The sequence below is a fragment of the Rhodamnia argentea genome, chromosome 2, assembly GCF_020921035.1.
Source record: "Rhodamnia argentea isolate NSW1041297 chromosome 2, ASM2092103v1, whole genome shotgun sequence".
NCBI lineage: Eukaryota > Viridiplantae > Streptophyta > Magnoliopsida > Myrtales > Myrtaceae > Rhodamnia > Rhodamnia argentea.
Genome location: NC_063151.1, coordinates 16,964,871 through 16,986,469, shown reverse-complemented (window position 1 = coordinate 16,986,469; position 21,599 = coordinate 16,964,871). Strand labels below are relative to the sequence as shown.

General features: G+C 39.8%; 2 protein-coding genes across 5 annotated transcripts; both read left to right on the top strand.

The window, feature by feature from the left end:
* Nucleotides 1-8,741: 8,741 nt before the first annotated feature.
* On the top strand, nt 8,742-15,990 carry LOC115757525 (protein DA1-like). Of its 4 annotated transcripts, none has more exons than XM_048274812.1 (12): nt 8,742-9,220; nt 9,949-10,097; nt 10,463-10,553; nt 10,682-10,844; nt 13,005-13,125; nt 13,237-13,320; nt 13,958-14,077; nt 14,196-14,408; nt 14,755-14,817; nt 14,913-15,028; nt 15,150-15,208; nt 15,386-15,990. In XM_048274812.1, the coding sequence occupies exons 2-12, from the start codon at nt 9,987-9,989 to the stop codon at nt 15,688-15,690; spliced, it is 1,446 nt and encodes a 481-aa protein (XP_048130769.1). In that variant the 5' UTR covers nt 8,742-9,220; nt 9,949-9,986; the 3' UTR covers nt 15,691-15,990. The 4 variants fall into 4 exon arrangements, with proteins under 4 accessions (XP_048130769.1, XP_030553646.1, XP_030553647.1 ...); XM_030697786.2 differs by having other exon boundaries at nt 8,742-9,222; nt 9,945-10,097; XM_030697787.2 differs by having other exon boundaries at nt 8,742-9,224; nt 9,953-10,097.
* A 677-nt stretch (nt 15,991-16,667) lies between these two features.
* Nucleotides 16,668-18,618, top strand: LOC115757543 (putative pentatricopeptide repeat-containing protein At1g19290). Its single transcript, XM_030697826.2, has one exon. The coding sequence runs from the start codon at nt 16,862-16,864 to the stop codon at nt 18,560-18,562; it is 1,701 nt and encodes a 566-aa protein (XP_030553686.1). The 5' UTR covers nt 16,668-16,861; the 3' UTR covers nt 18,563-18,618.
* The last annotated feature ends 2,981 nt before the right edge of the window (nt 18,619-21,599 follow it).

The window sequence follows — 21,599 nt, the reverse complement described above, 5'->3', positions numbered from 1 at the left end:
ACTTTTCTAAAGAGCCTTGGGAAAATGCAAATGAGATTAGTGTAAAGGGCTTTGGAGAAATGTAAAAAGTGTTTGGTGAGCTGTACTTTGAGAAGTAACTTTAATAGAAATGCCGTTTGATAGAGGCTATTCGAAAAGTCCCTTTGAGTGATTAATTTTTTTTTAAATTTTAATTTTTTTTAAATTAAAGAATAATGTCTGCTACTTTTTTTCATTTAATATTGGCAACGATGTTAATGATATGTACTAACAAAGTTATTAAAAAATATGTTTTTTTGTCTAAAAAATGTAAATGGAAAGAAATTAAAGAGCAATTTCATTAGAATAAATGTGGTAGCATATGTCTTGAGAAAAGAAATTCATTCTCCTCAAAAATTAAAAACACATTAATGCTACACAAAGGAAAAATAACTCGGGAAAATTTCAAAGAAAGACTCGACCTGAAACCCTCTCATTTTCTCAAATGAGGGTTCCAAGTAAACCTTGTTTCAAATAAAGGCATGAAGCGCCGTTATTTTCTCAAACAAGGGTATGAAATGAACGTTGGTTTAAATAAGGGTCCGAAGTTGCCATAAAATCTCAATAATAAAAAAAAAGGCCCGCTTTCGAGGGCATTTTCGTCATTTTTTATTTACTTTTTCTTTTTTATTAGACTTTTTTCTATTTCATTAAAATAAATAAATAAAAGACAACATGCGAGAGGCGAGAGGGGCCCCGACAAGGTTGTCGGCGCCTCGACGAGGGCCGATAACCCCGCCGACTAGAGGCGAGGGCCTCCTAGCCCTCTCTAGGATGCGGGCGAGGGTCATGGATCCCCGTCCTAACCAAGGAAGGGCCGGCGGCCGCCCCCCCTGGTATGGACGAGGGTCGTCAACCCTCGCCCAAATCCGAGAGAGGGCCCGACGCTCTCCCGATTTTAGTGAGGGCCAGAAGCCCTCTCCTCCGGTCGGCGGGGACGCCGGCCCTCGTTGAGACGCCGGCAACCTGGCCGGCTAGAGGCCGCGCCCGTCGACCCCACTAGCGGTGGGTCGGTAGCCACATGCAGAAGGACAACCCTCCTGCTTGTGTGTAGCTTTTTTTTTATTTTTTATCTTTTAATTTTTTTTAATTTAAAAAAATAGAAAAGCAAAAAAAAATAGAGAGAACAAATCGTATGATCCTCCCATCTATTCTGGAATTTTACAAAAGAGTCTAAGATCTATGATCGGGCAACTACTCCCTTAGTTGAGCGTGACGGAACTTGAGCCTACGATCGGCACCGCGGTGAAGTCCATTGGTTGCCATGGCTTCCAACTCTTTGAATGGCATTAACGGTGCTAATCGAACTAGTCAAGGGAGGCTTCAGTACAACAACTACTTCCTTGATCTTCGATTGCTACAGAACACATACATAATCAAAGGCTGGACAAAACATGACATGCTAAGTTCGTGCTGCCACTAGTTACTTAATTTGCTAAAAAAACAAAGGCAGGGAAAGATTGTACAACGAGCCTTTGTACAAAGCTACAGACAGGAACGCTGGTCTAACTACCCATCACAGTATATTCATGGCATTCAAACAAATGATTTCCTCTATACAATGAGGAAATCGACGCAATTGAACTGTTAATGAGCTAATTTCGTAACAGGAAGCTTTTGGTGAGGAGCACAATAGGCAATTCTCATTGTAATGCAGCAATTTCTCTAGGCTAGCGATCTCATGTTTGTGAGGTGAACGAAGAGAGGCAACTGATGTCACACTCGTGAGGTGAACGAAGAGAGGCGAGCGAGACGGGTTTCGTTAGGCGAGCGCACGAGCAAAAAGAGGTGATGGAAGAGAGAGGCATTAGATCAAAGGGTCTTTTTTTATGTTGAAAAGGGTAAATGTGGAATTATGATCAATAAGTGATGGTAATATCGAAAATTCAAAGAATTCATTAATTCAGGACAATTGCATGTCGAGAAAGCTAAAAAGTCAAAGCAGGTGTGAGAGAGCCTTGAGCTAAGGGCCTTTCTAAAGGCCTTGAAAAAGTTAGCATTTGGGAAATGGACTCCCAAAAATAAAAGCCAAAAACTCTAGCATTTGGCCAAGGGCCTTTAGAGGTCCAAAAGACTTTGAAAAGCTATTCCCAAACGCGGTTGTACTTTAAGTCCTTTTCCCCAGTTGTATCCCTTCGCTCGAAAGATGCTCACTTCCAATCGTCAACTTGACAGTGAAAATAATTGCGCGTCAACCAATCAACCATCCCGGCCTAACATCGCAGTCCTTGTGCTTCGACTTGACGATTCATTTTACAACAAGAAAGGAACAAGAACTTGATGATTGGTTCGAAAAATTAATGAAAGGACACCATCAGTAACAATACAAACCATTTCAGGAATAAGAACAAGTGTTTGATTGACAAAGGTAAATATACAACTAGAATGACCGGAAATAAATTGTGGGAACGAATGGAGATAGATTGGAAGGAATTAAAGTGGGAAAATTACTAGAAAAAGTCTTAAACTTATTACAATTATGTCAATTCGGTCTTAAGCATTTTTTTTTGGATCAATTGAGTCCTAAATCTTTTGCATTTGTGCCAATTCAATCTATTCATCCAATTTTGGCCAATAAACAACGACGTGGCGTGGCCAAAGGCGACGAGGACAACTCTTAATAATAGTTTAATAGTTTTTTTCAAACTTTTTATTAATCTTTTAATAAATGTTTCTCCTGTCTTTTTTTTGTCTTTTCTTTCTCTTTTGTTAAGGCTGGCAAAAGGCCGCCGGCCACCCGCCGAGGCCCTATGAGCCCTTGCCAACCGCTTCTCAGACCAGATCTCCTTTTTATGCTTGTTGTCATCCATAATAGCTCCAAAGCATTCGTTAACTATTGGTGGTAATTGTTCGGGGAGTTTTTCGTGTAGATATGACAATAATATTACGAGAAATATATATATATATATATATATATATATATTTTTGGCTACGAGAAATATATTCAATCTCTGAGCATTTAGCACTAACTATTAGAAAGAATGCTCTCTCTGTGCTCGTAATTTTCTTCATTCGTGCCCATTTTTGGGTATAAATTACCAAACTTGTAATTGGCATTTTGGAATTTGGTTTCAGGTAGAGGTAATTAATGAGCGGGCTCAGGCCGGCCGGGCCGGGCCTAAAATATTGCACCAAACCGCCCGTTGATTAAATTGAACATATAACAATCATGCGGTTGTGGGTGGGCTTGGCTCAAGCCCAATAGAGCCAGGCCAGACCTTAAAACTATGGGCCCTTTCAGGCCTGTCAAAACTTGCCTTCAGACCATTGTAGCTCGGGCCCGGCCCTTGGGCCGCCGGATGATCATGTCTATTTTTCGGTAAGTTTCGAAAGAAAACCGAGTATCATGCACGACTGTTTTGTTCGACCAAAAGAAAAAAAATGGACGACCGTTTTGCATTATTTTTGCAAGTGACTGCAAAAAAAAAAAAATTGATGTGAATTGATAATGCTGGGTCGAAATCACATTAACAAGGAAATTTGTTGCAAACTATATCGACTTACGGTCAATGATTGTGCGATCATTTTGTCTTAGAATATCACAACCTCACCCTTTCTGTTTTAAGATTTAATCGATGGTCAGCCTGTTCTTCAACAAATACTATTGTCCCAATCGCAAGAAATTTGGGGTGATTGTGTCGAGGGAAATAATGAGTGGTTATATAAGAAAGCAAACTTAATAGGAAGTTACTGAGGATTCGGTATTCATGGGGATTCTCTAAATACTCCATTCCAAAAATAGAAAGTTTGAAACAATTGGAATTTTTTTTAGAGATTGGATGGGGTTACTAATTCATGATCTGGCATGTACAGAATGAAAACCTCATTCTCGATTCTACGAGAATTTTTATGAAAGACTTTCATTTGCTTCTCTTTGTTGGAAGTTTCATTTTCCCAAAATGTATCCTAATTTTTGGCCTAATTCTTCTTCTATTGATCGATTCAACCTCGGATCAAAAAGATATACCTTGGTTATATTTCATCTCTTCAAAACGTTTAGTAATAGCATAATAGCCCTATTGTTTCGATGGAGAGAGGAAACTCTGATTCTCTTTTCAAAAAATTTCCAAATGAACATTTTCAATGAAATCTTTCAATTTCTTATTTTACTATGTTCAACTCTATGTATTCCTCTATCCATAGAGCACATTGAATGTATAAAAATGGCTATAACAGAGTTTCTCTTATTCATATTAACGACTACTCTACGTATTTCCTTTCTTGTCCTTTAATTATTTAAAGGATAATTATATAAATAGTTCCTATACTTTAATTTAATGTGCAAAGTTGTCCTTAAACTTTTATTTTGTTTAATGTGATCTTGAACTTAAGTCCAATTTGAAATGTCATCTCCGAACTTTTAATTTGTTTAATTTGGTCCTTAAACTTTTGATATGTATGCAATCTAGTCCTTGAACTATATGAAAATATTCAATGTTGTTTCTGAACTTGAACTAATGGAATGACAGCATTGGGCATTTTTATATAGTTTAGAGACTAAATTGAACATGCACAAAATGTTCAAGGACCATTTTGAATAAATTAAAAATTTAGGGAGGACATTGCACATTTGGCTAATGGTCGAGGACATTATCGAATAAATTAAAAGTTCAATAGTGATATTGCACATTAGGCCAAAGTTCACGAATCATTTTGTGTAATTTTTTCATTAATTAATACAAGAGTAATTCAGAAAAGTTAAGACAAAAGGCACTCTCGACATTATAAACATATATAGATATGTCACGGAGCAATATTTAGAACCATCTTTTTTTTTTTTTCTTTTCAAATTAGATGGTGTCAAATACAATAAATGTTGGGAAAAAAAACCCACTTTGGATGATTAAAACTAGGGAGGAGCAAAAGATTAAATGTGGGTAATATTTTGCAGCTTGTTTCACATAGAATAAATGATTCGTAAAATACTACCCTAAATGTGATTGATTGTATCGTGTGAAAATACTTAATCGGTGAAGACGAATGTATATTTCTTTCGCTCGGTTTTTAGAGGCGATCCATATCGATCACTTTTTTTCTAAAAATTTTCAAATCATTTATTTTTCGTGAAACATTTAGGGCTCTTACTTTAATCTTTCATTATTATTATTTTTTTCAAATCATTTATTTTTCGTGAAACATTTAGGGCTCTTACTTTAATCTTTCATTATTATTATTTTTTTTCAAATAATTAAAGATGGTAACTTGCTCCATTTGGGTTTGTGATAAGTTGACTTATTCAAGGAAAAAAGCAATGGCTATGATGGAAGGTGTAGAGGGACGCGGGCGGCGAAAATCCAACTGCTCTGCTCCTTTCCCATTATAATCAAATTGAATTCCCAATTCTTAGGCATTGACTTTCATTTAAAGGAAATTGATTTAGCCATCTTCTTTGACCTTCTCTCTCTCTCTCTCTCTCTCTCTCTCTCTCTCTCTTTTGGTCGAAATCTTCTTTTGACGTTCAGACATCAACCCGTCTCCCAAAAAAATAAAAATAAAAAATAGAAGAGAGAGAGAGAGAGAGAGAGAGGGAGGAGAGAGAGAATGAAGTTGCTTTTCCTTACCGCTTAGGTTGGGGGTTCGACACGTGAAGGACGAAAGTTGTTACGGTGAAACGAGGAATCGACTCGATTGTGTCCCAAATGATTAAAATTTGCCAAAACAAAGCACCAACTTTGGCCGTTATCCCCAAATTCGGCACATCATTGGACCCTTTTAAAAGGTCTCTAAGGGCCTTTCAGTCCAAGACTGATCTGGGGACACTTTGGATTGCTGCATTTTCGGAATGCAAATAGACTTCTTTTTTTTTCCTTTCAATTTTACCCTCGCTATGCATTCATAATTACATAAATGTCCTAAAAAATCCTAACCTCTCCGGTGAAGACCCTCAGCTACCGGCCACGGTCGCTGCGTTTCGCGCAACCCAAGTGAACAGCCACCCGGGTCGCACAACTCAAGACTCGCTTGAGGTCACGCGACCTCGAGCAAGGCCGGCGGTGGAAGATTGGCCTTGCCGGAGTCTCGTCGTCCATCCGCCGGTCCTTAGTCGATTTTTAGGATTTGTTTTAATATAAAAGCAAAAGGGTTTTGCAAAGCGTGCTTTTTTTCAAACACTACTTTAATCAAAGTTGCATCCCAACGTGTTTTTAAAAGTACACTTTACCAAACAATACTCGCATCTTGAAAAATCTCTTCGGTCCAAAGGTCTTTGTATTTTCCCGAGGGCATTCCTCCAAAGCCGAACAAAACAGTCCTAAAACGAGTACAGAATTGCCATCAAGTCCGTAGTTTTCAATTGTTCACCTTTTCCACCTCCAGTCAATAGCTCCTGGGGAATACTACCCAGCCAAGAACAAATCCTACTATAGCCATAAACAGAAAAACAAGGAACATCAAGTCTCGTCGCATCTGATTATTACCCGAGTCAAGCAACCCGTGTGAGCCCCTGTATATGACGGAGACAGAGTGCCAACCGTTGGCAGATAACAAATAACATGATAACCAGACTAAGAGTAGCGTTGATTACAATTTTGTTTGATGGCAAGGGAAAATATTCAATTCGTGGACAGGTGTCAGGCTTCTAGTTCTAGGAAAGATCAAAAGCAAAACGCCCCTTAACCCTTCTAGTTTTATCGCCTGATTAAAAAGACCGTGAGGAATTTTTATGTTTATCTATGTATTAATATTTTCATGTCCCGAAAAAATTACGGGAAAAAAGTTTCGAAAAAGTCCTAAACTTATTGTATTGATACCAATTCAATCCTAAATATTTTATTAATGCCAATTCAGTCCTAAACATTTTATATTTGTGCTAATTGGATCAATTCGGTCAATTTTGGCTGGATATTGCTGATGTGAACAACGACCGTCCTATGTAGCACCGTCGGCGCCGACGTTGATAGTTTTTAATAATTTTGTAATGATTTAAAAAAATTGAATTTTTGTAAAATTATTAAATAATACTAAAATTATCAAAATAAAAATAAAAAATGTCACATTAGCGCCGGCCATTCCACTCAAGACAATCGACGTCCACGTTAGCGATTTCCGATCAAAATTGATCGAATGGACTAAATTGACACAAATATAAAATGTTTAGAACTACATTGACACTAATACAAATGGTTTAGGGTTAAATTGGTACAAATATAAAAGATTTATGACTTGATTGACATCAATATAAAATGTTTATGACTGAATTGGCACAAATGTAATAAATTTAGGGCTTTTTTGACACCGTTACGTGTGGATCACAAGATTCTAAATTTTTTTTTTATCGGAACAAGATTCTAATTAAGTAAAAAGTAAATATTAACCGAAACACACTTTGAATCACCCTACACTTTCAAACCCCAGCAAACGAAAGATTTTCATAGTTCACATCCTTCCGTTCTTATTTTCCTCTTCGTCTCCCTCAAAGTCGAATGCTTTCTCGATGCTTTGTGACCATCCTTTGGCATGTAATAATTCACTTAAAGTCCGCAAGGTTGAACATCAAAGTAATTCTCCATGAAAAAGTCATAATCAACCTGAATTTGTCGCAAATCTTTTTCTCTGTTCTTATCACCCCCACCATCGTTGCATTCCTTTGCGATGTGCAACCGCGTCAATGAGTAATTCCTTTTATATATCGTGATTTTCTTAAATGAGTAATAACATTGATGATCTTGCAATAAGTTACTTTTCCTTGTTCTTCATGAGTTACGCCTTGCGAAATCATCCAAGTGGTTCTTTTTTTTTTTTCCTTTTGATGATCTTGCAATAAGTTACTTTTCCTTGTTCTTCGTGATTATATACGATACAAACCTTAAGACCCTATTTGGTTCAGTATTGAAATGAGTATTGGGGCTCTAAAGTCCCTTGGCTAAATGTAAATGGTATTTGATTTATTTTTTTGGCTCATTTTAGAAAGATGCAATTGCATCTTAAATGCTCTGTAAAGTCATTTAGCCTAAAGTACCTCTAGAGGTATTTTGGGCTAATTTTTATTTATTTATTTTCACTTTGTCACCTTCTTTTGCCGCCATCCTTCGGCCCCCTGCCTTTAGCCGCCATCACCGCCCGCTCGCCTATGGCTGCCGCCGCCGCCCTCCCACCCTTTGCCCACCTCCGGCCGCTACCCGCCCGCCGGCCCGGCGGCCACTGTCCACCACCCGCCGCTTGTCGCGGCCGCCGCCCTCCCGCGCCCCCCAAGTTGCCCGCCGACCGCCACCGTTGCCCGCCATTGCCGCCGTTTTTTTTTTTCGAAAAGTAAAAATACTTTAAAAGTTCATTTTTCACCAAACAACATTTACGTCAAAGTTGATTTCCAAATGTGTTTTTAAAATACATTTTACCAAACACTACTTGCATTTTGAAAAAGGCTTTTAGCTCAAAGGTATTTGCATTTTTTCAAAGTCTCTTGGCCAAATGCTAAACCAAACGAGGCCTAAAATTCCCCGGGCTTTCATGGAAAAATCTTTTGTTTTTTTTATTTTTAAGACAATATTCCTAGGAAAGCTTGCACCTTAAGCTCGCTGGCTCGCTGGCTCGCTCGCTCTCTCTCTCTCTCTCCTTTTCCTTAAAAAAAAAAAGAATTTGCAATTTTTATATAATTAATCGAAATTTGGCGAAACAGCGTTAGAAGTCGCAATGACCGAGAATATTCAAAAACTCCAGCTGGGTGGGTTGAGGAACCTTCATCAAATTAATCCACGTTGGGACCGCGTGACAATCATCAAACTGCCCAAGTTTTTTGTATTTCGTGAGGGCTTTTGGCTTTTTGTCCGAATTTGACTTTGAATTTGCGTCCTGTTCAAGCACTCTTCTCATTCCCGTCCACACTTGGTATTTCCCTCCCTTCTTCCACACAATGACCCTATTGAGGCAAGTCAATGTCATCTCAGAGATTGCCCTCCGATATTGATTTCGCCAAAAACCCAAACGAACGCAAAGACCTCCTTTTCTGGTCTGACAAAGAGAGCCCAGGAGCAGGTATCTCTGGCTTTTCTCTTTCTAGTTTGCCAATCTTTCCGCGAGCCGGAGAGAGAAAGATCAAAGAGGGAAAAGAAGAAAGGGGGTGGGAATTAAGATTATAGGGTGTTGATCGAGAACGTCTCTGGGACGACTTCGCCGGTGCTCTTTTTGGCGAATCAGGATATTATCTCATCTGGGTCTCGTCAAAGTTTCCATCTTTACGCAGTCTCCCTCTGTTTTTCAATTTGAGGCGGGGTCAGTCCTTTTAACCCTTTCACTTTCTCTTCTTCCATGTTGCGAATCTGAAGCTGAACTCTGCGAATTCATGTTTTTTTTTTCCTTAACGAATTGATGTCTGTTTGTTTGTCTCCACAAGTACATAAGATGTTCGGGAAATTCCTCATGCATTGTTCAAACAAGTCCCAGGTTGTCTGCTTTTTGAGCTCCGTGAAGCTCTGGTTTTGTGATGGCTGGTGGGTGATTGCATTTGCTTGTTTTACTTGTGTATCTGCCTGCTGAAGAAAAATTCAGTATTGGCTTTTGACATTTAATTGTGGAACATCTGCTTGCTTGAGAATTGCAGATTATAAATGTTGGTATCGTTGCTTGAGCTTTGAGGATTGATAGACCCTATCTTCCCGGTTCAAGAATCGAATCCGTGCTATCATGTACATGCATTCATCTTTTTATTGCCATAAGTTGTACTTGAGCTGATTCTTCTTACTGGAGAGTAATTGAAGAGAGTTCTGCATGGTCGTTTTTCTTGTTGGGTTTCCTTGGTCACCTGCCACAAAAATGTAAATTTACCTGATGATGCTCCTGTATTCCCTATTGGTTGCTCGCAGATGATAAACACCATGAACTGTTTAAATCCATCTAGTTATCATGGAAAACAACATAATCAAGAGTCATTATCTTAATCTAATTAACCTATAAATTTTCTTGTAGTTACTTGACTGAATAAAATGTCTTATTGGTGCAGATATCAATGACCATGAGCAGATAATGTATGCATCATGAGTTGGCTCAAGAAAATTTTCAAAGGTTCCAGCCATAATATCACAGAAGGGCATATCCGGGGACATTATGGGGAGCGTCCCAATTATAACGCTCCTTCCACTTCTGGGGTAATCACATCTATGTGTTCTTGCCATAGTCCTTCAACATAACCATGTCTATCATGTGTTAACTTAGTTTTGGCTTTGTTTTGCTTGTCTCATCATCATCCCACTAGGGCCTGGATTTGACTCGCACTTATTTCTAAAATGAGTTAGATCTGAATGACTTGTCTTACATGTTCAAATGAACTGATGGAGTTAGTTCATTATGTAATTGGCGCTTAATGTGGGAATTTCAGACATTATACTATTACAGAACGCAGTAGTCATCCTATTTTCCTTGGTGTTGACTCCCGGAATTAAATATCTGTAATGCAATTCAGGTTCCCGATTTGCTTTCTCCTTTTAACCATTTGGTGAGCGACTAAATGTAGGATGCATGGTGGGAGCATGAGAATCAAGATATAGATCGTGCCATTGCATTATCCCTTTCAGAAGAGAGCCAAAATCAAAAGAATGTGATTGGTAAGTGATATGGCTAATTGGCCAGTTATTTCATTGGATCTTTAAGCTATGATTTGTGGATGTCATCTCTGTGTTCAAACCTTTTATTCTGAAATTCCAAGTACTTTCTAATTGAACTATTGGATCAGACAATCAATATCAATTGGAAGAAGATGAACAACTGGCTAGGGCCATCCAAGAAAGTTTGAACGTTGAGTCTCCTCTTGGTAGAGGAAATGGACACTCTCCTTTCCCATATGCAAATGTTCATGCACATCAACCTTTACCATTCTCCTATTCCACAGGTTACAGGTATTATAGCTTTTATATTGTGGAAAATTTGTTTAAATTTCAATTTGACTCTACTTAAGTTCTGTTTATAGAAAATTTGGTCCTAGGTTAATGGGAACTACATGAGTTTGAGTGTAATCTTGCAGTAGGTAGGGGATGAATAAACTTTTTACCCTTAAATTACTTGAACAAGGTTAAGCAAATGTTATACTTGGATGGAATGGTTTATTTTCTCAACCTTATTCCACAGAGTTTGATTGTGTGACATGCGCTATCTTTCTTATTGAGGTCGTTGTGAACTTATGCCTGGAAACTATGAACTTATTTGGATTTTAAAAGTTGAATAGGGAAGGACATAGGAATAGTTGAAGTTTTGCACTTGATTCCTCTTTGATTCAATTAGATTTGTATTAGTACAGAGATCGTGTTAGCCATTAGTGGAGTGGTTATGTTAATAAGTTCACTGAGGAAATTAATGAAGCATTTCTAATAAGGAATACTCCCAATTTATAAAATACTAGTTACACATATTTGAAAGCTCCCTTTCACAGTTGCTTGACAAGTGCCCTTATGGTGCTATGTTAACAGAACCTTATGATGTTTCATGACAAGCTACATTTTCACTAAATTCTCACACAGTACACAAGTTTCACCCTTTCAAAACTTCGAATTTTCAACGTTCACATTTTCCAACGATTTGAACTCGTGTAAAACATGAAGAGGTGTGTTGAACATGAAATGCAGCCTTGTTTTAGGGCTTATGCTTTTAGGACTTTGTGTACATCATATCACAGAGCTTCCTGATGTATGTAATACCCTATCATTCCAGTCTTTTGAAGTTAAGCACCTACATTTCAACATGAATAATTTACAGCTTGAAGTTAAAAACAATAGGCCATAAAATGCCGCTTATTACCATAAAGGAGACTGGTGGTTTACGATTTCCATTTATTATTTCTGTTGAAGTCTCTCTCTCTCTCTCTCTCTCTCTCTCTCTCTCTCTCTCTCACTTTACTAAGACCCATCATCCGTTGAACTGCAAATCTCCGTTATGCGTCCAATATTCAAATTGTATTTTGAGCTATGACTAACACTGACATGACTCTCTGACCTAATCTTACTCAATAAGGGAAAGATAGCGTGTCATTTTCTCCAGATTTTTCACCAAGAAGTGGGCCATGGCCTTTTTCACGTGAACATCCATCATAAGCTTGTCGATAAGGGAACGGTGTTTTCTCCAAGCGTTAAACCAAAGAAGAGATGCTTACTTGTGTTTAGAACCTGAAGCAAAATGGGTCAAGCCCCTTTTTACCAGAGGCACTCTTTGACGTGCTAGCTTCTTGTTATAGTTTTAAATATATTGGTAGTCAAGATAATTTATGATTAAAGATGTAAAATGTTTTCTTATCAGGTAAAATTTCCTTTTACCCTTTTGTTACACGAGTCAACTATTTTCGAATAAACTGCACTGTTGTGGTACCTATGCCTCTGTATATTATCTTGTGATGTATAAGATGTTCTATGGTACATTTTTCTTTTTCCCTTTCGTTGCAAAAGAGTCCAAGTCAACTATTTTTTAAGGAAAACTTTACACTTTTGTCATACCTATACATGGGTATATTTTCTTGTAAAACTACTATTTTAGTCCAAAAAAATGTGATATAGCCTTTTCTTTTGTATAGTATGTTAGGTTTTACCATTCCCATTATAATAGTTGAGGATGTAAAGGCTTAGACCGGGGTGATGAGATAAAAGGAATTTGAAATATCCTGTAGAAGAAATCTTACATGACATTACATAAAATTACTAAAAGTTAAAGTGTGCCTATCAGACGGGAAGGACAGCGGCCCATGCGAAGCCCCTAAGGTCTGTCATTGTGTTAGTGGGGCATAGCTGTGTTTGTGATTTTTGTCAAATTCCTGTTACCATTATATTAGAAAGCCAGATTGACTTGCAATAAAATATTTCCATTTGTGTCAATATCCAATTTAAATGTACTGTGACTTCACTCATTGTGTCGTGTAAATGATAGGTGTCCGATATTGGTAACTCTTTCATCCTTGATTGTGACAAGAATATAGTTTAATCAACTTTTATCCAGCATGCCTTAATTCTCTTGTGTCTTTCTTCTGAATTGATTATAGCAGAAACATGACTATTGAGTGCCTCTCAATTTTGTAGAATTTGTGCTGGGTGTAATATGGAAATCGGTCATGGACGGTTTCTAAACTGTATGAATGCTGTTTGGCATCCGGAATGTTTTCGATGCCGTGCTTGTGGTCTACCGATTTCTGATTATGAGGTACATACTAACCTAAATTATTTCATTGAAGAATTTATACATTTCTGGATCTTGAGGGTTATTTGGGTGGTTTACACTAACTAATCAAGCAAGATTATTTGTGAATTGTAGTTTTCTGTATCAGGAAATTGCCCTTATCATAGGTCTTGCTACAAGGAGCATTACCACCCAAAGTGTGATGTTTGCAGGCATTTTGTAAGTGTCATAGAACATACTTCTCTGAACTGGCTATTGGTTCCCCCTCATTGGATGTGCGCATATGATCTTTCAGTTCCATCTGTATTGAACTGACTGACCCTACTCTTTATTTTGATCTCTATAGTTTGACTGTCAATAGACCCAGAACTCATGTTCATTTTGTAAATGATTCCATCTCTCTATTGTGTAGTAAGGAACTAGAGTTCGCTCATTTTTGTCGGCAGTAATTCTTAAATGAAGAATGACGAGAATTGTCAGTTTGTAGTAAAATCCTGCTATGCTGAAGAAGGAATCGAATTGAATATAGTGAGTATTCTGTTTCATTAGGTTCACCAGAAGCAGTGTTGAAATGAGAGGATGCAGATGACATTATCAAAATCTCAGATAAATAAAATTGTGAAGTAGAGCAAAAGAATTGAGCGACACTAGGAAGGAATAAGCGTAAAATTGGAAAGTATGGTCAAACCTTCCAACTGACCATGCCGTATATTTCTATAAATGTGGAATTTTGGGCGTTATAGATTGAAAAGCCTTCTTATGCTTGAGGATGTAAGAAGATGGTATGCCATCTAAATACTATGAATTATATCTTTTGAGAGGCGCCACTCATATCAGAATGTGTCTCCGTTGGCAGATTCCAACGAACCCTGCTGGTCTTATTGAATATAGGGCACATCCTTTCTGGGTTCAGAAGTACTGCCCTTCGCACGAACATGATGGGACTCCTAGGTGCTGCAGCTGTGAGCGAATGGAGGTCAGTCTAATGGATCCACTCTATCTCCCAAATTAGCATCTCAGCTCTACAAAAGAGATCGAGAAACCTATATTTGCTAAAAAATTCATAGATTGTGATATTTTCTCCTCACGTGCAGTCACGAGAGACGCAATACGTCGCACTTAATGATGGTCGGAAGCTCTGTCTAGAATGTTTAGACTCGGCAATCATGGATACACATGAATGTCAACCGCTATATCACAGAATACAGAAATTCTATGAGTTTTTGAACATGAAAGTGGAGCAGCAAGTTCCGCTTCTCTTGGTGGAACGTCAGGCTCTAAATGAAGCGAGAGAGGGAGAAAAAAATGTAAGGTTCAATCTTATGCATTCCCTCTTACTGGCATGTTGATATACTGCATAACTTCTAAGACACCTAACCATTGACAGTCTCATCTGATGATAACATGAAGACATAGAAACGTAAAGAATCTGTTCGCGAGGCAAAATGTACATGAATTGTCTTTCCTTCTAGAAAAATGGTTATGCTGACATAGTATTCAACAAAGATGTGATGGCAAGACAGTCTTCTTTCTATAATTTCTGAACATGCTTTATAGTGACGTGTCTCCGGGTGTATCAATCGTGATCGATGGCACTTTTTGGGTTACATTCTTTTTGCAGTTAATCACTTCTGAACATTACTTTTTGATCAGGGCCATTACCACATGCCTGAGACAAGAGGACTTTGCCTCTCGGAGGAAAGAACCATCAGTTCGGTAAGAACCCTGTAGAATTCTCAGTGCGTGAGTGTGTGAAATGTCATGTATCCATCATCTATCACTCTCATATAACTTTCTAACCGCTATGGCAGATATCACGGAGACCAAGGATTGGGGGAGGCCGAGCTACGAACATGATAACAGAGCCCTACAAGCTAACACGATCTTGTGAAGTGACTGCCATTCTCATCTTGTATGGTCTTCCCAGGTATTGTTTGTGCGTGACATCTCTAGAACTCCATGCAGGAAGTCATTTTTTGGATATATCTGTTATGCTGTTGCACTCTATTGCACATATCCGACTTACTAATCCAAATGTTTGGGAACAGGTTGTTGACTGGATCAATCCTAGCTCATGAAATGATGCATGCATTCCTTCGTCTTAATGGTAATTTCCTAGTCTCTGCCATTTATATAATGGAATTTGCGTGCTTTTGCTGATTGAATGGTACATTTTCACGATCTCTGATGCTCAGATGACTGAATTAATTATATCATCGTATTAGTTCCTGTAAAGTAACTTGTTAGTGACTTGGAGTGACATATTCATCACCTATGCTTTAAGGTTTTCGGACTCTCCGCCAAGATGTCGAAGAAGGCATCTGCCAAGTGGTGGCCCACATGTGGTTGGAGGCGGAGCTCAACTCAGAATTGAGCAGCCACAGGGCACCATCCTCTTCTCGAGGGCTGAAGGGAGGCCCCAAATCTCAATTTGAGCAGAGGCTCGGTGAGTTCTTCATGCACCAGATCGAATCGGACTCGTCCCCAGTTTACGGCGACGGGTTCAGGGCAGGCCGGCAGGCGGTGAGGAAGTATGGTCTTGGAAGGACCCTCGATCACATTCGGATGACAGGGAATTTTCCTTACTGATGCGAGATTCATTTATTTTTTTAATCAGCAGAGTTGAGGATGATTGGCCGTTCATATTGTTAGAGACGGTCAATGCGCAGGGTTTGGTAGTTGGTACATAGTAGCTTAGGTCCTTAGGATGACACTCAATTCCTTGTGAGAGTTAATAATACACATTCTTTGTCCATTACAATAGAAACCACAGGATCAGGTCAATACTCCTAGACATTATTACATGGAGATTCTTTTCACCCCTACTCCACATATACCTTGTTTGTACTTCTATTTCTTCGAGGAATCGAATATCCAGGTGTTCGCGAACGATGTGAGACAATTGACAGACAACGGTCACTTTCCCTTTTTCATGTGTACAAATTCACAAAGATGAAAACATGTTGGCAATTTCCTAGTTTTCTTGATTTCAACTTTTCGAAAGAGGAAAATTGAGGAAGACGGTCAAACGCCTGCTTTTGAAATGAAAACAGGAAATGAAAGATTCCCAGAGGCCAACCGAGCACACCCTCAGTTTTTCCCATTCTGCCTTCGTATGTTGTCTTCATTTCTTGGTTTCTTGACAAGGCTTCAGCAAAACTATCGCTAGCAAGGTACTCCAGTCCAGGCTGACTCAATGACACAGAGAGAGATGGACAATCTTGTCCAAAACCCGAACTCGAATGGTTCAATAATACCTCGAAGCTAACTTAAACTCGAGTTGGCTTTTTCAGTGTAGGAACTACGTACCCGATATATAACTAGATGCGATATCGAGACAGGACCCCGAACCTGTAACCCGATCTGATTATAACCTGTTATGGTTCGGACGGGTTGAAACCCGACTAAACCCAATCCGAGCCGCCTCCAGAAACAAATGCGAAACGAGGGCGCTAATTGAGAAGAAATGTTTTCTGTTGGGGGCAACACGAGATAAAGGGCAAACTACAGGGGCTAAAAAGTAAAATTCGGGCCATAACGTAAATTCGACCGCCGTTTTTGTGCAACGGAACAGAGCAACTCTAACCTCGGCTTGCTCATCTTCGTCGACTGTCTCGGCCACAACGGTCGTCGCTCTCTCTCTCTCTCTCTCTCTCTCTCTCTCTCCATCTTCAACATGCCATACCGAGTCTCACAATCAACCCGACACCCATCATAGTCCAACGCTCATCGCTCCACAATCTCTCGCCTCTTCACCTAAATGCTCAGACACTTGTCAAGATCGCTCCTTCCCTCCAACCCCCGTCGAGTCCGACCCTTCCACGCGTCGTCATCCCTTCGCTGGAACCTCCGGGAAGAGTCCAAGCTGAGCCGGCCCGAGCTCCTCGACCGGATCACCCGAATCCTTGTCCTCTGCCGTTCCAACGCCCTGAAATGTCTGCCCTTCGCGTTCTCCGATGACCTCCTCGACTCTGTTCTGCACCGTCTCCGCTTGAACCCTACTGCTTGTTTGAGGTTTTTTGAATTCGCCTCCAAGCAACAGGATTACCGGCCTGATGTGAAGGGTTACTGCAAGCTCGTTCATATACTGGCCAGAGCCAGAATGTACGAGGAAACCAGAGCTTATGTGGATGAACTGGTCTCTCTGTGCAGGAACAATTATGTTTCGTTTGTTGTGTGGGATGAGCTCGAGAAGGTTTATCGGGATTACGGGTTCTCGCCCGTTGTTTTTGATATGATACTGAAAGTGTACGCGGAGAAGGGCATGGTGAAGAATGCGCTCTACGTGTTTGATAAAATGGCCAAATGCAGTCGAGTGCCGAGTCTGAGGTCTTGTAATTCTTTACTTAGCCGGTTGGTTAGAAAGGGTGAGAGTTACGCTGCTGTTCTCGTGTTTGATCAGATGGCGAGGATGGGGATTGTGCCCGATATGTTCACTTGTGCGATAATGGTGAATGCAAATTGCAAGAATGGGCGGGTTGACAAGGCCATGGAGTTTGTGGAGGAGATGGAAAATGCTGGTTTTGAAATGAATATGGTGGCTTACAATAGCTTGATTGATGGGTATGTGAATTGTGGGCATATGGAAGGAGTTGAGAGGGTGTTGAAGATGATGGCCAACAAGGGAGTATCAAGAAACGTAATTACGTACACGTCTGTGGTTAAGGGTTATTGCAAGCAATGTAAAGTGCAGAAAGCAGAAAAGGTTGTTCAGGCAATGGAGGATGACAAGTCCATCGTTCCAGATGAGCGTACTTATGGCACACTGTTGGATGGTTATTGTAGGATAGGCAAAATGGATGATGCTTTAAGAATTAAAGATAAGATGCTGGGGCTAGGTTTCAGTTTGAATAATGTCATTTGCAATTGTTTGATCAATGGGTATTGTAAATTCGGTCAACTTTCTAAAGCAGAGGTCTTCGTATCGCAGATGAGAGATTGGAACTTAAAGCTGGACTCCTATGGTTATAATGCTCTAGTAGATGGCTACTGTAGAGAAGGCTTGACAAGAGAGGCTTTCAAGTTATGCGACGAGATGATTCACCAAGGAATTGAGCCATCTGCTGTAACTTATAATACTCTTCTCAAGGGTCTATGTCGGGTTGGAGACTATGATGACGCCCTAAATCTGTGGCGTTTGATGCTGGAAAGAGGTGTGGCACCTAATGAAGTCACCTTGTGCACATTGCTTGATGTGTATCTGAAGATGGAGGATTTTGAAAGGGCACTTTTGCTGTGGAAAGAAATCTTGGCTAGGGGTTTCGCCAAATCGAGCATTGTCTTCAACACCATGATTCACAGATTGTGTAAGATGGGGAAAATGGCCGAAGCAGAGGAGATTTTCCGGAGAATGGAGGGACAGAGATGCTTACCTGATGAAATAACATATAGAGCCCTGAGAGATGGGTACTGTAAAGTAGGGAATTTCGAACGAGCTCTTGCTTTTTCGTCGAAATGCTAGACTGTATAACAGAATATACAATCCCCGGCTCGAAAGAAGGTCATTCTTTCATTTTTTATCTGGCTGAGTTAGCTTTCCCTATAATGAGCTTCAAGCATCTTCTGAAACTCAATGTCACTTAACCTAGATGAGCTTGTTTAGAGTACAATGAGGCTTGCACTGGGTTCTAGCAGACATTGTTAGGTATTTAATGAATTAATGCTCAATAACCAGGAAAGAAAGCCATCAGGAAGAGCTCCAAAAGGAAGGGTAAGGGCCATCTGGTAAGGAAGTAATTGAGGCAAGTAAAAAAACAAAACATTCGGTCGGAGAGGCAAGGAATAGTTGAGGTACTTGTTTTAAAAAGTGTATACCTTTTTTGTCAAAAGAACTAATTTGAAATCCTCACAAAGAATCACTGGAATTTGCCCCACGGCCACTCTTCACTTGGGAAGGGGAAAGTGGGGGGTTCAAATCCCCACCTTCGGGGGGAGTTGGGGTGGGGACACGTGAGGAAAGAGAAAAAAAAAAAATTGTTACTCACTCTCCTGAACTTTAGGTACGGGAGAGAATGAGGTTATTTTCAACCTCCCTAAATCATATAGAGCTGCAACTACTCATACAATACTATTGAAGTAAATGTACTATTCATGAATTCAAAATAAGCAATATAATTAAAAGCTAGCCAAATTTTCTTTATGTAGTTGTTTCAAATAAAAGAAATTATAAACTAGTGAAATTCCAATCGGGGATTGATCACATACCTATCTCGAGTTTTTTTTTTTTTTTTGGTTGGATTTATTTCGAGTTAGAAAGAGATTTAAAACACAGACCGCCTATGTGACACCAACGAGTCAAATCTCCTTGTGCTTCAAAACCCCATGGTAACAACAAAGAATGGGCTAATACCATCTTAAACGGGTCATGATGGCATCCTAACTAATTTTTTCCAAAGAGATAAGAGAAAAGAAAAGAAAAATAAGAGAAATTCAGAACCGAAAAAAGAATTTTTTTTTTGAAAAAGACTAAAGTCCGTCGTTGTCAGCCCTCTTAATACGTTGTGGACCTCAGCTCGAAGTGGACACGAAGACTTCTACTTCTTGGCGGACGTGTGATTCTAGTCCAAACAATAATCTCATCAGCAATAAAATAAATTGAAATCTCTCACTCGTGACATTCCCTCACAAACCCACAATTCCATTGACTTTGACTTTATTGTTTCATCCTTGCTTGTAGACTTTACAAATTAATTTTGAACTTATTCAAACAAGGAGATGTTGTAATTTATTTAAGTAATTTTTTGTAGTCATTTCCCTTTGAACCCACGGGATCATGAATCGTTTACACAAGAGCGTATATTAATCTACATTAAAAAGATCATCTAGGAATAATCATCCAATTAGTCGTGAAGTTACTCTTCTTTTGGGGTTGAAAGAAAATTGTATTCATTACTTAAAAGGATGCATGAGAACTTCCATAGCAAAGCCAATCAAGGCAGAGTAAAGCCCAGAATGCTGCAAAACAAAGCAAAATTCAGAAAACAAGGAGGTCAACATAGCACTAGCAGGGTTAATCACACACTCATTTTATAAGAACGGATCTGTCAAGTAAAATAATTGACGACCGATCACTAGATCTTGTATCATTGTCGGGGTGATGATCACACACAAGAAATTCCTTCTCCACTAACCACAACGTTGCTAGTTGGCGGTGCTCGCCTAGGTTTGGCTTCCTCTACATCATCACCGTACGGAGACAACCAAAACAAGTTGATCAAACACATTTCTGACATATGAAAGAGTAAATCTTCGTGGTCCAGCAAGATGCTAGATCTCTTGCAATCAGTATTGAAACTAGAGCCAAAAGAACCGTATACGGATAGAGCATAGGGGTATCGAATCTTCGTTATTGAACTCCTAGATTTATATCAGAACAACTAGATGTAGAATTAGATTGGGAGAGTTCAGATTCTCATATCTAGAACTAGACTGGGAGAAGAGAACTTCCAAATCTAGATCGAGAGAAAATAAAAAGTAAGAAAATAATAAGAAAACTACAGAAAATAATAAGAGAGGGAGGGGAGGGTGAGACTAGCTCACGCCCTCCCCCATGTCTAAAGGTTGAAGAAGACGATGAAGAGACAGGGAGAGAAAATTAGTTTGTCTTAAATCTACTATATGGAAGTTGAGTTAGTCCTAAACTTTTCAATTTTGTCAATATAGTCCTTCCGGCCAATTATCACCTGAAATTGCTAACATTACGTCCAATCTTGGCACGCTGATATGGGCAACTTGTGGATTGCCATGTCAATAATATTCAACGCAATTTCTGAACTCAAAACCATTCTCCTTCTCCTTCTCCTTCTTTTTTTTTTTTTTTTTTTTTTGTCTTTTGCCCTTTTACCCAAAAAAAAAAAAAAAGGAATCGAAAACCATTGTTATTTTCGGTCAACGACTTATTCAATCATATGATTAACACAATATGAACATAGGAAAAGGAAAGTTCGCACGGCCTGGCTCGTTGAATTATCTCTCGATCCGTGCTCGACCCGGTGCATTTTCGAACCACAATGATGACCGAGCTACACCGTCACCGATCCTCGTCTTTCGCCGGACATTCCAAGGAGAATGGAGTCTGCAAGAGATCGTAAGGAGCCCGGAGAGCGTCCAATGGGCACGGCCGGTGCGCGTCGAGCCGGGCCCACGGCTTCCCTTTCCCGCTCCAATGCAAGAGGCTCACCAGCCCGGGATGCAAGTCCCAGCACCGCCCCCGGAAGTTGTCCCCGCCGAGACCGTGCTGGTTCCACCGGTGGTCGACCGCTGCAATCCTCCCCGCGAGGACCAGCAAGAACGGGGCGAGTGACCCCGGCTTCGTATATCCTCATTCTCTTCTGCAGCTCCATCCACTCCTCTATCTTCTTTGTGTAGTCCCCGCGTCGCCACCGGTCGAGATCGATCACCATCACTCCAGTGTTGAAGTAGCACGGCCTGCGGCCTGCGAAGGTCGACGACAGTGAAGCAAGTCTGTTTGAGTTCACATCGCCCATGGCGGGTCTTGA